The sequence below is a fragment of the Morone saxatilis genome, unplaced genomic scaffold, assembly GCF_004916995.1.
Source record: "Morone saxatilis isolate NCDOM2014 unplaced genomic scaffold, NCSU_SB_2.0 Contig21, whole genome shotgun sequence".
Lineage (NCBI taxonomy): Eukaryota > Metazoa > Chordata > Actinopteri > Moronidae > Morone > Morone saxatilis.
In genome coordinates, this window is record NW_023339774.1 from 15,053,330 (window position 1) to 15,070,356 (window position 17,027).

Consider the following 17,027-nt stretch of genomic DNA (forward strand, 5'->3'; position numbering starts at 1 on the left):
TATTTCTAAGTCTACCTAGTGTGATTTCTATACAGCCAATGCTCGTTCTGTATTAATTGGCAGCTTTTTACTGGCCCCATATGAGCCAGGATTCCACCCCACCAGACGACTTTCCTCTCTCCAACAGTATCATTAGTGATACAAACTCTAATAGTAACTAAAAATTCCAACACGAGATACCAATGAACTGTGCTTTATCATTAGTGGGCGATCGCATCAGTGAGTTTTTCTGCTTCCCTGCATGTAGCTCTTAGTCCTGTTTTTCTGCACTGGATTCTGCACTTGGTGCGTTGTCACCCAACCTCTCATGACCACCTATGGTCCAGTCCGGATAGTCAGACCCCTGGCACCTCTCAGGATCCGCACACTCCTAACATTCTCTATCTCTAAGCATGAAAGTCCTCTTGCATCTACTTCCGCAAATACACACTAACTCCACTCCTTCAGCAGGCATTAGCACACCTTTTTAGATACGCCTCACTTGGTGATAGATTCTCAATCAAGGTTAATGAATCAGTGTGTTTCTCTGCGTCCTTTCTATCTACTAGCCCTATCTTCGCCTTGAATACTCCCGTCATTGTCACACCACACTGAATTTTAAGACTTTTTCTCTGAATCTTCCTAATCATATTAACATTTAAGTATCACCCATTATCACACCTGTTCTTCTCTTATGTTCTAGAACTCCGTATGTGTTGCAGACCTTCCTTTGCCTCTCGTCTGTCACTATAATAAGTTACTCCTAAAGGAGAGATGACAGGCTCAGGCTGGGGGAAGCCCTGCTACTGGAGAAACCCGGTGTACCCGTTTCGCGGTGACTCTGAAATGTAGTGAATCGATAGTGCATTTACATGAACCGTGAGAGCTGAATAACCTGCCTCTGACAATGCGTGGATGCTAGTGGTCGTCTCTACTCTTAAAGTAATCTGCACAGCGAAATGAGGAAACGACCTAATTCAGTAAATGTGTAGCTTGAATATACAGCTCTTAAAAGTGACATGGGATCTTTTTTTACTTTTTTTTTATAGTTGATTTCACCTCATTCACACCACATAGCCATGATAAAGAATTCCACCAATTCATCAAAAAATGAATATGGCGCACCAACATGCCTCATGGCAAAAGCACTCACAGGATCCTCCTACATGTCTAACACCGCTCTGGATACACCTTGTAGACACCATACCTGCGATAGAACATCAAAACCCCTATTTGTTCCCACGCACATCTGTTACTCCTCTATCTTTTAATTTTTCTTGATATCCCATACAGTGATCCTCTGATCGATTACAAATCGACAACTATATATCAAGACACTTATTGACTTACGCGTTTGATCGTTGCGACTCTATTCCGTTACGAAAGCATAGTCATTTATCCTCTTCCATCTAATTCCGTATTTATGTGACTTGAGACGTCATGCCGTCAGCTAAGCATCAATAATGATTAGGTATGCTGTAAATGCACCGGTTTGCGACGAGAAGCTATAGACAGAGCTATTTCGTACAAGTAATGGAACTGGGAAGCATAGAACACAGTAATATATTACATTGGGTGTTCTCACCCTCCCTCTGTGTCTACACAGTATTCTAAAGGTCATCCAGTAGACAATGGCAGTGCGGCAGCGTACAAATGCCCTCTCTCGATATGTTTCCACAAACCTATTTACATGAGGACCACCTGCAAAACAGTAGTGTAACCTATCTCTGCGCATCCTTTCGATTCCGATACATATTGGCTTTCGCGCCATTTTCTCACTATTTGACCGAGCCATATTTAAGATTTTAATGAATTAAGAGATCAAGCAAAAACAAAATAATAGAGGTAATACGACAATGATAGCCCGGGAACCGTGGGGTGACGATTCCTGACATAGGTCGGGTCATAAAATATTTGTGGGATGGTACCTGGGCTGATGAAACCATGATACTGAGAAGCCCCACATAATTCAGCGTTCGCTTATTGTGGTTTCCAAGCCAACACAAGTTGGCCTAAGTCACTTGATTTATCAAAGTAAAGCATGTGTCGCGAACTTTCCCCAGCTTCATGTTGTGGGCGCTCTGCACACAAGCTATTGTACCGTGGCTGAGAGCATAGTTTATAGGTGTATGGTTGGTTAGTTTATGTGTGTCAGAACCAGATTATTATTGCAGAGATCTAAGATCCGATAAAATGTTCCTCTCTTATAGTCTGCCTTTGTGCATTGTTCTCACAAATCTGCACAGTAATATGAGCCTTGTTGGTTGTCCCGTTTTGGGCGAGCCAGGTTCGCCCTGGTCGACTAGAGTGATCAATGCCTGTGAAGAGGGGCCACCTGTATTCAATATCTTCAATCAATAAATTACCCCAGACCGTTTGCACACACTCTCAAGATGAGGGTTACTGATTTCCTCCCTCTTTATGTTATGATAGGATGCCACAGGCGAGAAGCTCCACTGGACGCACACCCCTGTGCAAATAAAACCAACGTAGATGCCCTCAGACTGTGCTATCAAGGCAAATGTATAGCCACTTAGCCCATTTCCCCCTGCTTACGTGCCTTGCGTTAGGACCGATCATCTAGTATGCTCTCTTAACCTTATAGAAACTAAAAATTGGGGTTCTAGGAACCATAGGGACATGAGCTTGTGTAGAAGAACTCGAATACATGGCCGGGACCATGGACGCTTCATTGCTCACAACTTACATTCCGAACGCATCCATAACAACCAAAAGTGAGTTTGAGGTCATAACTCTTATATTTTGTTATTGAATTTCTTGATATTTAAATGTTATAGTCCTCCAAGCCTTGTACATACAGATGGATAACCAAGTTAAAGTAAAAAACCTTCATAAATGAGAAAGGAGAATTTATCAATTCTTTGATATGGTCTGGGGTCTACCTCCATCTACAATAGAATCCATGGTCCCTGCCATGTATCATCAGAGCCATAGTTCCAGACCATATTTCTTAAAAAATGTGTTTAACCTGCACGTACGAATATATTACATTTCTTTTAAGCACATAGAACATTCCCAAGGTTCTTAGATTTATTAAGGGTGGAATTAACATTTTTACAAAGGAGATTTGCAAACTTAACTTTTGAGTGTGATAGTGCCACACAGGTCTCTTTCACAAGGTAAAACAGTTTATGTGCTTTTGTAATGCAGCCTAAGAAATGTCTGGCTTGCAAATTAATTTTAACTAAACTAACTAAAAGTGCAAGGAAAAGCTTTTGTGAGGAATGACGAAAACCCACATTGCAGTCTTGGCATTGACATACACAGTGAATTGACTTTCTTTGCTCATCAGCCCAGCCTCCACAAGGTTTAGGCAGCCCTGTGGATGTCCCAGGTTTCGCTTTTGTGTATCTTTTTTTTTGCGATCTCTTTATTAAATTAACTCTATAATATTCAAAGAGGGACAAAAGCTGCAAGGAACTCTGGAGCATTTTGTAATGTTTTAACTTACAAAGACCCGCACTGCATTGTCACTGAGTGCATATGTAGACAGAACTAACTTATTTTCTTTCATTACTCAATAGCTCTGTTTATAGCTGTCTCGTGCAAACCGTGCATTTACAGACATACCTAATCATTATTGATGCTACATGCTATCCTAATACGATTATTGCTTAATACTATGCTTTTACGTTTCACTAAACAGTCAAAGTTTGTATGCTTTCTGTTAGTCTCACACTCTGTGGTCATTAAAGTGCACGGTACATGTGGCTGGAAAATGGTTTGTTTATGCGCATATGTGTTAAAGGTCCAGTGTGTAACATTTAGGAGGACCTATTGGCAGAAATGGAATATAATATTCATATGTGTGTATAATCACTTGAAAAAAAAAAAAAAACCTTACCTTAGAGCTGTATTTCAAGTCATTTATGTATCTACTGGTGCTGCAGATTAGATGCCACTAAACACTTTATACTGGTCCTTTAATGCACTAATGTCATCTTTCAAGTCCAGTACACCGTTTCCAGTGCAAGTTTTCAGGCCCGATTTTGTCTTTTAGTCAGACAGACAAAGGTCTGCCAACACATACGGTTCAACATAAAACATTTATATTTACTATAATTATTTAAATTCAGAAAAGTTCTTAAATTCAGTTCATGCTGATTTCAAGCAGAAGGGCTACAGTAGAAACAGAAACACACTGATTCATTAACCTTGATTGAGAATCTATCACCAATTGAGCGTATCTGAACAAAGGTGTGCTAGGTGCTGCTAGTTGAGTTTTTTTGCGAGTTCAAAGGCTCAGGCAGATAATAGGTTGTCTCCTGGGTGCCAGGGTTGACTAATCCCCTGGACCATATGTCAGCGGGTTGTCAAGCCCAGATCCAGTGCAGAAACAGGACAGAGCTATGCAGGACAGGAAAACTCACTGTGCACCCACATGTAAGCAGTCATTGGCTTTTGAATTTTTAGTTACTATTAGATTGTATCACTAGATGATACTGTTTGTCTCTGGTTGTGAATTGTCATAGTAATGTTTACAGAAGAGCATTGGTTAGTCACTGTGACTAGAAACTGAAAATTCAATGTTTTGGGGGGGCAGAGAGGAGGCTGTAGACCATCATGGTGCCAGTGTGACACAGAGGGGTAGTCAGAGTGCTGCCAGGGTGCTGCCAAGCATTTGAAGGTACAAGCCAGCTGCTGCTACATCACCATGAAACTAACTGAAACCTCCTCTCATTCCAGGAGACAGCAGCGGCCTCAGGGAGGAGGAGGAGGAGGAGGGGGAGGTAAGAACCAACCTCAGCTGATACAACAACAGTCACCGCAGCACCAGAGGGATCACACCCAACAGCAGTCTCCAAACCAACAGCAGCAGAATTTAACAGAACTGGGAGATAACAGAAACAGTAGTGCTGGTCGGCCGCCTCGTCAGTATCAAGGAGGACATGGGCAGCGCCAAGGAGGACCGCCACACCACGGATACAGCCAGAACCGGCGTTGGCACCACAATCAAAAAGGTCAGGGGCATGGACAGACAAACGCTACAGGTGATAAAGGAGGACCCCCAAGAACAACCAAAGACAGAGAGACTGAGAATGTAAAACCGGGTGACGAACAGATCAGACCACCCCAAGACTTCAGCAGTAAGAGTCTCAATGAAACACCCCAATCTGAGTCAAAACCCACTACAAATGCTTTCCCAGATCTGACATTTAATAAGGAATTGCCCAACCCACCAGGAAGTGGAAAGGCAAACGAGGGCCAGTCGGAGCAGCCCAAAATCAGCTTGCTGCAGTCGTCAAAGGAGAGGCTGAGGAGGAGACTAAAGGACAAGGTACTGAAAAGCTGCTTAGTGCCTGTCAGTCCATATTAAGGCAGTCAGGACTAATGTGTATGTGTACACACACACACTACCCTTTAGTTGTATAAATACTTTCTTTATGTTCATACACACACATACTGTCATTGATATACAGAACACCTTTCTTACACTGCCTTTCTTCTTCTTCGTCATTCATCTACTTATTTAGCATTCAGATTGACACACACAGACTGGTGGGGTGGGGGTACATGTTCTCACTAAGGACGTGAAGAAACTAAAGCAGTATTAGCCTAACAATTTTTGATGTTATCCACTGTGTGCACTAAACTGGCTAGTCAGCCGACTGTGTTGCTGCTCTCAGCTTCCTCTTTCTACAGCTAACTTATTACCACCAGGGGTGGTTTGATTTGACAGCATGGGACTCCTCAGCAGGCCGCAAGGCAGCAATTAATAAACATAGCCACAGTGACACCAGTGAATCAACAAATCTAGTCTAAGAAGCAGCTTTTGCTTGATTGGGTTCTACTGATGTCAGGAAAATTCTATATATATTTTATTTTGCAGCTTCTTTAAGCAGCGCTTTCTCTGTCCCATTGTAAAATTCATAAACCACACAGATCTAGCATATTGGTTACATTTCTCAAGCCACTGTTTGGGTTTCTTGTCATATGCCATTGACATGAATGCAGAGAGCAGTCTGATTATAATCTTAATCTGTCTGTCCATTGTATGTATCAATGCTTTTTGAACTACAGCAACAACTCCTTAAGGAATAAAAAATAAAAAGTCACTCTATAAACTATGATAAACATACTTTCTAAACTAAGTGACTTGCTTCATGGTAATAAATGTGACAAATTAGCTTACATCATTAATTTTTCCTTTCTTTCCTGAGAAAACCTTCTTGATTGTGGACAAACCTATGTTGAAATTGAATACTGTACATCACCTGTCACCTACCACTCATGCCTTATCCCATGTCCTGCATCAGGAAGAGGCACGCGTGGAGGCGTCGGGCTCCGGATCACAGAGCATGGACCGGCTGGTGGACCTTCTCAACAGCATGAGGAGCAACAGCAGCGGGGTGGAGCAGCAGCTGGCCTCTTTCATGGAGGAGGCTCAGTGTTCGGCGCGGTCCGAGGAGACCCTGGCTCAGGTGGTCAGCACGATCTACTCCAAAGCCGTGTCAGACAGGAGCTTCGCCGCCACAGCCGCCAAGCTCTGTGACAAGATGGCGCTGTTCATGGTGGAGGGGACCAAGTTTAGATCGCTGCTCCTCAACATGCTGCAGGTGAGAGCGCTGGGGAGGGAATCGGTTGGCTGCAGGTGCAGCAGAGGAGAAATGGCTGTGCCGCTTTAAGTATTCAGTATTCAGATAAGTCAGACTTCAATATAACAGTCTCATTAATTTCATGTATTGCATGCTTTGCATAATTTTTAAATCACACTTCCCTGTTGACAAGATGTGATAAATGGATACCAAGGGTACCAAGCTGGTGTAATTATCTCTTACAAAGATCACATTTAGATGCCGTGAACATTAGAGCCCAGCCTCACATATCTGTGTCGTGGTATTTGTTGGCCAGGAGTACAGAAATGCCCCAAATATGCTTAATATGTCCTATATTGTAAAATGTTTCAATCTTGGTGACAATAATTAATGGGATTTTTTATCAAAAATATTTAGCCCCCTGAAAATCCTGAACATAGCAGATGTGAATTATTTATCTCAAGAAAAAGAAAAGAAAAGAAAAGAAAAGAAAAATAAGATGTTTGGATACATTGACTTTTAAATGTAGCTGGTAATACTAATAATAAGTGCTTTTACTCAAAGACTTTACTTTTACTTAAGTGAAGGACCTGAGTTTTTCTTCCACCACTGTGTTGTTGCTGTAGGAGACTAGCTACTGATTGAGCAATAAGCTGCTGTCTTTATAATGAGCTACACCAAAGGTTAAAAACACAGTGATATGACTGTTTGTACTCCTGTCTGTGCAGCACCACTGTTTTGAATCTCAGTGGATCTTATTAGTGTCAGTTTTGAATTCGAACAAAAAGTATTGTCTCCTGTAAGTGCTTTCATGCACTGTGATACTTTAATATACGATGTCATATTGTGATGGTTGCTTTCCAATTCCATTTCTCGCAATTCAGTATGTTGGCTCCCTTACAGCTTGAAGTGGGATTTCTCAGGGGACACATACTAGTCCACAAATAAGCTATCAGGAACAATTGATTTAGAATTAAGTCACAATTAGTCCTGAAACGCTTAGTTGATTGACAGAAAATGATTCGCCAATTAATACTGAATCGTTGGTCATTTATTGTGCAAGAAGGTCAAACGTGCTCTTGTTACAGTTTCTTAAATGTGTTTTTCTATAGTTGGGAAATAAATGTCTTCGGATTAGTCGGAGAAAATAGTCAATTTAAAGACATCGACCTTGGGCTCTGGGACATTTTTTACTTTTTTTAATAACATTTATAGACTAATTGGTCAATTAATAAACCAAAACAATTATTGTCTGATGAAGAAATAATTAACCTGAAAATGTTTGTATACCTTTCATTAAGTCCTAGTGCTTTACTTTTTTTATCTCTCCCTGTGGAGCTTCCACCCAAATCGTATCCCAAGAAATACATTACTGTAAACAATATGCTCTCCGAATACTCTTTAAAAGCCCATTTTAAGCTAGCAGCCCTTGTTTGTGTGTTTGTTTTCTGGCAAACCAGTATTTTTTTTTTTTTTAACTGTATGTTTTAACAAAATCCTCACTGTAATTTCAGTAGTTTCATCCAACCACTTTTAGGTGAAAGCCAACTATGTGTGTGATGTTATACAGTAAATGTCAGTGAGCAAAGTAGCTAATCCAAACACCCAGGGGAGGGAGAGACCTGCCCTCCCCTGAGTGTTTAGATCCCCCCCACCCCCAACTTAACTGCACAGTTCCAGACTTGCACCCACGATGAAAGCATCCTCTCAGCCATTGTATATTTCACTGCCTCTCTCCCCCTCCTTGTCCTTCATGAGCTCTCTATTACCATGCTCCCCCTGTCTTATCGCCTCCCCTCACCCAGAACGACACGGGCCAGTGCCTCGCTACTTCTCCCTGCACACTTCCCCTCTCTCATTCTAACCCACGCTCCTCCCTTTCACCCCTTGCTTCATCCTGAGAGTCAGACAACCTCGCAAGAGCGGCAGACAGTCTAGCAGAAGGCAAACAAGACATACACGCTGTCTTGAGATGGCATTCAAGGTCTAAATGTTAACCCACCTGCTGCCTGGCCATGTCTTCTCCCTTTCCCTCCCTTCACTCCTACTCCTGTTTAATTCTCCTGCAAATGCTCTTTTCGGCTACACTCCTACACTTTTCCTTTTTTCCTCCCTTCTGTTTTTGTGTTTTTCCATAGAAACACCTCTTTCTTTAGATGTTGATATTTTTATAGTCCCAGCAGAAGTGAATCCTGCCTTAATCCTTTTAACCCCTTTCTCCGTTTTTTATTCACCCCCCCCCCCTTTTCACAGCTGTGTGGTCCCTCCTCCTCTTTTATTTCTCACTTTAATTCCCACTTCCCAGCCAGCATGGACCCCCTCCTTGTCTTTGACATTTTGGCTTTTTGCTTTAAAACATTTTAAATGTCATAAGTGGGCTCATGAAGGCTGTCATTACTGATGTTGCTTCCAGACCCCTGGATCTCAATGTGGGGGCAATTAGTCTGTGACCGCTCTGCTTATTAACAGAGCAGTATCAGGGTTTGTTGATGCTTTGATTTAAACGTAGCCAGACCGTTACCTATGAAAGATGCTGTTTATTTAGCATGTGGCCCCGCTAATGCCGTTGGCACCTTCCTCCTCATCATCTTCTTTTCTCATATAAAATTGTCTTTTCTTTTAGCTAATGCTTCACTTTTTGTCTGCTTTGCTATATGTGTCTATGTTGCTATTTTGCTGGCTTGTTGTTTAAGTGTCAAATACTGCGGCGATGTCCTTGGAGGTGTGTGAGAGGTGCGTGTACTTGTTTTTGAGTGTGCGTGGTATGTTTGTTTTCGACAGTACGAGTTAGTTTTTTGTTTTTTTTGTCGGATCCATTCAAGGCTGCATATATCTGCGGCCTTCAGTGTACGAGTCTGTGAGAATATAAGCCGCTTGTGTTTCCAGTGCACTTCAGTCCACATTAACAGGCAGGGAAAAAAATGAGGCAGTGAGTCGCTGTGACTGTTAATAAAGTTTCAGTTTAACCTGGCGTATTACATCTTTACAAGTGCGCATTAAGCATTAACCCATATTAACCCCAACACTTTTACAGCACTGACACAGCTCACTACCCTTCACTTTCAAACCAAATTAACATATTCTCCCCTACTTCGGGCAGATAAAAGAAATTCATGAATTTGTTTAATGTGTTTTTCAACTGCTTTTTGGCTTTAAGTACTTTAAGCTGCAAGGTTAATACATGTGCCACCTACAAAAACTCCCATCAGAGAGATAGCAGAGATGTTAATAGTGATTACCACCACTGCTGATGAATGTATGAAACACTTAAATATCCTCTTGCCTACCGCCTACTTGCTTACTTACTTAACACATTTACAAAAACTGGATAGACTGTAGTGTTTCAGTGGATTTTCCAAACTAAATCTCTATTCTTTTTTTCCTTTCTCCCCAATCTCCACCTCCACACAGAGGGACTTCTCCCGTCGAGAGGAGCTCCAGCAGTCAGATGTGGAGAGGTGGTTAGGTTTCATCACCTTCTTGTGTGAGGTGTTTGGTACCATGAGGAGCAGCTCCGGGGAGCCATTCAGAGTGCTGGTGTGTCCCATCTACACCTGCCTACGAGAGGTCTGTATCCAGATCTACACCTTTTTTGTTTTTTTAAATCAATAAGAATGTCAATAACCAGTCGATAAACTCCATCCTTGTGCTACTGTGAGAGGAAAGTGTCCAGCTGCGTCTGTATATCTTGTCCGTTCAGATCGATACGTGCAAGCCGGAGTTTCCTGTTTTTGGCCAGACCTAGTCTAGACTCTAGACACCACAGCAGGGTTTGGTTAGTGGTGCAACCAGTAAGGACACCATCAGTTCCAGGAAAAATGCATGACCCCAGGTTAAGTTCTCATCCGTTGGTCATGCTCTCTTACACACACGCTCCCATGATCACCATGGAAACCATATAGGGCAGCCACAGCAGACACACCACTATACAGAAGTGGTTTTAACGACAGATGGGACATTGAAAGGGGAAGCGAGTGAGATGAGGGTGAGGAGAAGAGGTGAGAGGAACCAGAGGAGACTGTGGTTAAGTTGACAGTTGGTGCAGAGGAAGTTTACTTATGGCATGACAGGTAGAGAAGAAAAAAGAAGGGAGAGGGAGATGACAGAATCTGGGGGTGAAAATTGTTTTTAATGTGTAGTTTGAGATGTAGAGAAGAAATAATTGCAGGGTTGAGGCACGTGCCTGGTAGTTTCACTGCCCACGTCCACACCTCTGCCGGTCTGGCTCTCAACACACACCCCGCGTCTCGCTAACACAACAATCAACACACAACTAATGCCATCCACACCCTGTCTGAGCGTATGCCCAGGGCACAATCTCAGCTTGTTAGAAGGCTCGGCAACATGACCGAGGGTGTGGACGCACAGTGTAACCAGTCAAAAATACACGAAACACACCTCCATATCACAGCATCAGCGGCGTCTCGTTTTACCATTTATGATGCTTGAGGTCAGAACACACCTTGGAACAATGTCAAAATATTTGTATAATTATATGTGTGTGTGTTTGTGGTTGCTAGTCCATGTGATGGTTCGACGATCTCTATTTCCCAGAGCCATTTTACTGATTTTTATCCATCGGCAGTTTTGTCTATCCTGTTGCAACACGTAGTTGTCAGATTCCAACTACAAGCTTTGTGCGATAATGTGAACTCGTGTGTTGTGTGTGTGTGTGGCCTGCAGAACAGGATTAGGTAACAACTGAGGTGTGTTAGGAAGTGTGTTTGGGTATACATGACAGCTGTACATATAGACAGAGTGACTTAATGAGCGATGACCTCATCCATTCATGACTCACACAACTAAATAGTGTTTTTTGAAATCCCACAATCCACAGAGAAGAACCAGGTTAGATAATCCTTGACTAAGTGGGCGCTGAAATAAATTATAACACACTACACTCACTTGCCAGAAATGTGAAACCTACATTTATTGAATTTTTGTTTTGTTTGGTTTTTTTTGGCAACTTGGGGGCAGCACAACAAGCTATAAACTGACATATTATCACCTTTGAAGTTGTTATGGCAAATGTGTTAGCAAATGGTTGCTTATTTACACATCCAGCAGTTACTGAGCAACACTTTTTTTCATTTGGGAGTTCAATATGTGTCCATCTGATAAATGTTAGTCCAATATTCACTCTACTTTTAGCTCCATTCTGCTCAGCACTACCTTTAGCTACTAAGTGCTCCACTATGTTTGCCAGATAGTTGCTAACTTTGTCAGCTGTTTATTGCTGGGCAGGTAGTGTACAGTGGGGTTTTTTTCATTAAAAACAGCTGCCTGCTGCACCTGGAAACATTGCTATTAAATCAAAACAGTAAAGTTGGGGCTGGAAAGGCAAACAATGAGCTTGAAACTCAATGTACCATTGTCACAATACATTATTATAAGAATAGCAGTCTTAGCCACTTTCAATAATCCATATAGATTAAGTAGATTGGATACATACCACATGTGCATTGAGGAACAGTTCAAAATTAAGATTAAACTTCTAAAACTCTACTGAATGTTTTAGGCTCACCATATGAAATTAGTGAAGCAAACGTTTCTTTCCTTTGTTTGTTTATTGGGCTTGCTTCTGTTTCAGCATGTTACTGTGGTTACTGTAGGCTGTTAAGAGACTTTGTGGTGAGTGTGTAATTTTAGAACAGTGATTGAGCCTAACAACATGTGCATTAAACTGTTTAAATACACCTAGTCTAGCAAATGAAAAATGTATATTTACCCAGACTGTAGCATAAAAGTATGTAATGTGTATACTAAGCTGCACAGGCAAGATGAAAATACTGGATTCTTATTATTATACCATGCCTGTAAAAAGACAAGGGGAACAAACACACATTTCGTTTTTATTTTACCACAGATGTCATGCACATACACTGTCTGGTGGTGACACCAGGGGGTATTTATATTGTGCATTGGGCCTTAATAGTCAGAGACAATCAGAATATACAGTATATTAGGATAAAGATTAGGTACATGCAAGTGTGCATGAGACATCTGTACCTTGAATGTTCTAAGTGTGTTATATTTTGTTTATAGGTCTTTTTTGTTAAGCAGTTAGTAAAATACAGCACAGATGCAATAGAAATAGAGTAATATTATGTAATGTAACTAAGGGAAGTGCTGGTCCTGACGCTAGACATGTTGTTGCTATGCAACTATTGGAAACCCTGTTAAAGTTGAAGCAGTCAGAATTCTAACTTTGAGCACTCATATGCCTGTTTTATTCACCCAGCAGTATGTTGTCAGGTTTCAAATTACTCAAATATAAATGTGTTTGAGTAATGAAGTCAAACTGAACGACAGATGAAGCCTTAGCAGAAATGTAAATGAAAAAGGATGTTTTAACTGTTATGTTTTTTCTTACGTTGAGTCACTCAAGGTGTTGTTATGTTGGATGCATTTCTTCCGTGCAGTGTTGCAAGAGGATCACAGCTGTCCTAGTTTCTGCTGCTTTTTATGTTCCTGATCAAATGACTTTTGAAGGAAAATACAGTAAATGTATATCAGAAGGAATCTCAAGGTTTCCCAGTGCAGCGAGCTTTGTTTCTTGATGACTAACCAGAGATCTGTCTGTTTTCAGCTTCAGCAGTAAGACTCTGTTTGTGTGTTAGTTTCACACAAAGTTTTTAGGAGGAGCAACTGAGGAGAGCTTTCGCATTGGAGAAAAAACAGATTGGGGGAAAAAAAAAACTATATCAGTGGATATAGTTTTGGAGCTGATTATAGATGAGTATAGATTAGACCATTTTAAACATAGTGAGCAAAAACTTCACCCTGGGCTCCCCAGAGAACTCATTATGAGCTAATCCTGCTTGTCACACAGCTCCCTTACTCTGGGAACTACGAGACTTGAGTTCCCACATCAAACAGCCACACTGTCACCACACCCGTCTAAGCATACTGAGGAGCTGACGTCTGCGCAACTGCTGGGCCTGAATGATAGGTGGAATACAATTAAGCTCACAGTGTGGAAATAACAGGCCAATTGGTACTGCATGTGCATAGTGATCTTTGATACTTTTTCAGTTAGGATTCAGGTTTTTAAGCATATTTTAGTTTGTCAGTGTATGGAGTTATACAACAGGTGTTAAAATGAAGCACAGGCAGACACATTCAGAAGTTATGGAGAAGCATTATCATTCACTTGGAGTCGTATTTTTGGCCACTTCTGGCTAATAAATCCAATTTTCACTCTCTTGTAGCTTTGGTTTCTGCTAACTCCTGAAGGAAATATCTGGTAGCGTACAGTGGGTTTTAAAAGCTTTTCCTGCGTTTTCACTCTATAATTGCACTTTTTTTTTCATAATTGTGTGTCTGTACCCTGCATTTATACCTTATTTTGCTCATTGTGCAGAAGGGTTATGCTTCCCAAGGTTTAATTAGACCTCACTCTAGAAGAAGAAAAAAAAAAAAATACCCTCCCTGTTACTTCCTTTCCCTTCTCTGGTTAATCAAAGTAGCACTTTGGAAACAGCCTCAGAGCTGGAAAAGGAGTATTTAACCAAATTCCTTTCTGCTGTAATCTGACGCTAGATGCTCATAGTCTAGCATGGGAGGCTCACTGGTCCTCCCTCTGTCGCCTTCCCTGCCTGCATTGTTTGAAAGTACCAGTTGTATGCCCATCTGTGCATGGGGCCACTGTTGGGAGGGAAAGCCAGCTTGCATGTTTACCAGCTCTACAGTTTGTTTTTGGCTACACTGTGTGTGTACAGTATGCGTGTGTGTGTATGAGGATATACAGTGTGCATAAAGCAAGCCTTGATGGTTAGCTAGCTTGCCAGGATGAAAGCCTAGTGTGTTGACTTCAGAGATTTAAAATGTTAATTTAGAAAATATTTACAATCAGGATTACGTTTCTTTTTCTTTTTTTATTTCTCTTGTGAACTGATTAACACACACAAACACTTGCATTTGCTTAATCTCCCCACCCACTATATCCAAATATACATTTATATATCTGCAAGCCTTGTTAGGTTTTGCTCACTCACTATGCTGGACTTCGTGTTACTCCATTTAGATTTCTCTTGCTTTATTTCATTTTGTGTAGCATTTTGCTTACAGAGAGTCTGTTCTTGTCCCTTCCCCTTCTTGTTAGCTATTAGAGTCCACAGATGTCAAAGAAGATGCAGTCCTCTGCTGTTCCATGGAGGTATGGACCACACACACACACACACACAGTTAATGTTTGTGTTTTTGAAATGTGTGCAAGAGCCATGCAACAAAATGAAATGCAGTAAAACATCTGAACAAATGTAACTCAATGAAACCCAACTCAATGCAGAAAGAGCAAAGACAGGTGAGCTCTGGTTGACAAACAGTTCCCAGATGCTCACAAATACAACCACATCCTTTGTAGTCTTGATTACTTACCAGCAGGCACACATACACACAGCTCTGTGGCCAGAGGGTGTGTGAACCTCTGCTGTCTGACTCCACAGTAACAAGGTGCCAGACGTTGTGTTTTGCAGTCAGTCAGGGACACACACACACTTTCTCTGACCTCTTGCCTCCTTACACCCCTCCCTCCCTCCCTCTGTCCCTTTTCTCTTCTCCAGTTGCAGAGCATGGGGCGTCTTCTGGAAGAGCAGCTCCCAGAGATGATGACGGAGCTTCTCGCAGCCGTCAGGGACAAGATGCTTTGTCCGGCCGAATCTCAGCTGACCCGCTCTCTCCTCATGGAGGTCATCGAGCTGCATGCACACCGCTGGAGCCCCCTGGAGGCTCTCACCACCCAATACTACAACCGTACCATCCAAAAGCTCACCACCACTGCCTAGGTGCCAGCTCCTCCAGGAGGAGAGGAGACAAGCCCCCCCCCCCCCCCGCGAAACCGCCCCTTCTGACACCAAAGATGAAACATTTCCAGTGAAGCATCCAATCGCTCCTCTAGGTTTATCAAACTCGCAGGATTTAAGATCACCATCACCCTCTCTTTAGCCTAATAAATACATGCGTTAAACGCGGTTATACGTAACTGTACCTTTCAATCTTGCGCCACGATAAGGTGACCCACTGCCAGCACACAAACAGCAATACACCATCGCACCAAACAGGTAGCCCTGTCACTACATGGCGTTCGAACAATGAACAGGGTATTTTGAAAACACATTTATTTATATATATAATGCGCGCTGTAGGCGTGCTTGGCCACACCAGAGTGTTAGGAGCTCGCCTGGCTGGTGGCGCTGGGAATAAAGGAGGGAACGGGACAAAAGAAGAGGAGCGGGCTCAACACCCAGGGAGAAGGAGGAGAGGGCAGCAGCCTGCCAGTAGGGAATAGAGGATCCCGTCACCCAACAGATGAAGGGGGGGGCGGTCGGGTAGTCCGTGTCAGTCTCGTTTCATTGTGTTCATTTTGCCCAACGCCTCCCCTTGGCTCTCTCCGTCTCTTTCTCTCCACCTCTTCTCTCTCCGTCCAGCCCTGGGGCGCGCGTCTGTGTCGCTGATACAACCCCAGAGAGGAGGAGGCACGCGGCAAGGGAGTAGGACACAATGGGCTGTCTGTCTGGCGCCGTCTGCCCCCCGCCGGCCCCAGGGAACCAAGGTCAAAGCCGGGCCTCGCTGTGGAGCCGCCCAGCTCCCCACAGCTCCTCCCCCTCGGCCTTGTCCTCCCTACACGTCCACCCCACGATCCCCCAGCCCGGAAGCTTCTTGTTTGGAATAGACAGCGGGCTGCTCGGCGGCCGGGCTGGACTGAGGATCAAGGATCAGTGCTGGCAGAGTAGGGTGCGCAGATGGCTGCTTGAGCCCACATGTGAGACGACCACCTCCTAAACACACCCTGCCTCCCGAGCTCGGGGCCGTGTCGCCAACCTGAAGCGTAGCACAATATTGGGGGCGCGCGGGCTAGGATAAGCAATTCCAAACTGCTGTCTAAACTCTCCCTTCTTGTTTCTTGTCCCTACCAGGGGACATGTCTTCCTCTGCTTTAAGCCGTGGCATGCCATGAATTTGTTAACCACCTTGTTGATATAACACTTTATACTTTTTTTAATCATTTAACTGTTTTTATTGTTTCACTTTTGCGAAGTCTGTTCTTATGATAAACATGTATGTATAAGATATTATGGTAGGCCTTAATTGGCCAGGTTTGATTTGTTTGCCACCTGTTTTCGAGGAGATTGCTTTATAGATTTAAAAAAAAAAAGCAAAAAAGTTTGAATTTGAATCAGCTGCTTGTGGATTAATCATTAAAAATCCCAGTAGTGAAGAGAAACCGGGTTGAGGCCTCAAGTGAGGGATTTACGCGATGTTTCTAATCGGACCGGTGGTTGTCACCATTATCCATTTTTATAAGCTTTCTTGTCTTGGGGCTCCAGGGCGCCTGTCGGCAGCAGCAGGCGCGCAAGTAGGACTGAAAAGTTGGACTTATTCACATCATTTGTCTGCTAGAAAAAAAGCATCCTGAACGAGCATGCAACAAGGACTGTGAAAAGAAAATAAACAAGGCATGGCACAGAGGAAACCAGAATGAATTGCTTC

General features: G+C 42.7%; 1 protein-coding gene across 3 annotated transcripts in view; it reads left to right on the top strand.

Annotated features, from left to right (window-relative positions):
* Positions 1-15,378, top strand: part of ctif (CBP80/20-dependent translation initiation factor) — a 50,842-nt gene extending 35,464 nt beyond the window's left edge. For 2 of the 3 annotated variants that reach the window (XM_035668465.1, XM_035668466.1), the window contains 5 exons: positions 4,687-5,278; positions 6,258-6,557; positions 9,948-10,103; positions 14,641-14,694; positions 15,101-15,378. In XM_035668465.1, coding sequence (XP_035524358.1) covers positions 4,687-5,278; positions 6,258-6,557; positions 9,948-10,103; positions 14,641-14,694; positions 15,101-15,322 — 1,324 coding nt within the window. In that variant the 3' untranslated portion in view covers positions 15,323-15,378. The remainder of the gene's footprint in view (positions 1-4,686; positions 5,279-6,257; positions 6,558-9,947; positions 10,104-14,640; positions 14,695-15,100) is intronic. The other variant, XM_035668467.1, reaches the window with a different exon arrangement.
* The last annotated feature ends 1,649 nt before the right edge of the window (positions 15,379-17,027 follow it).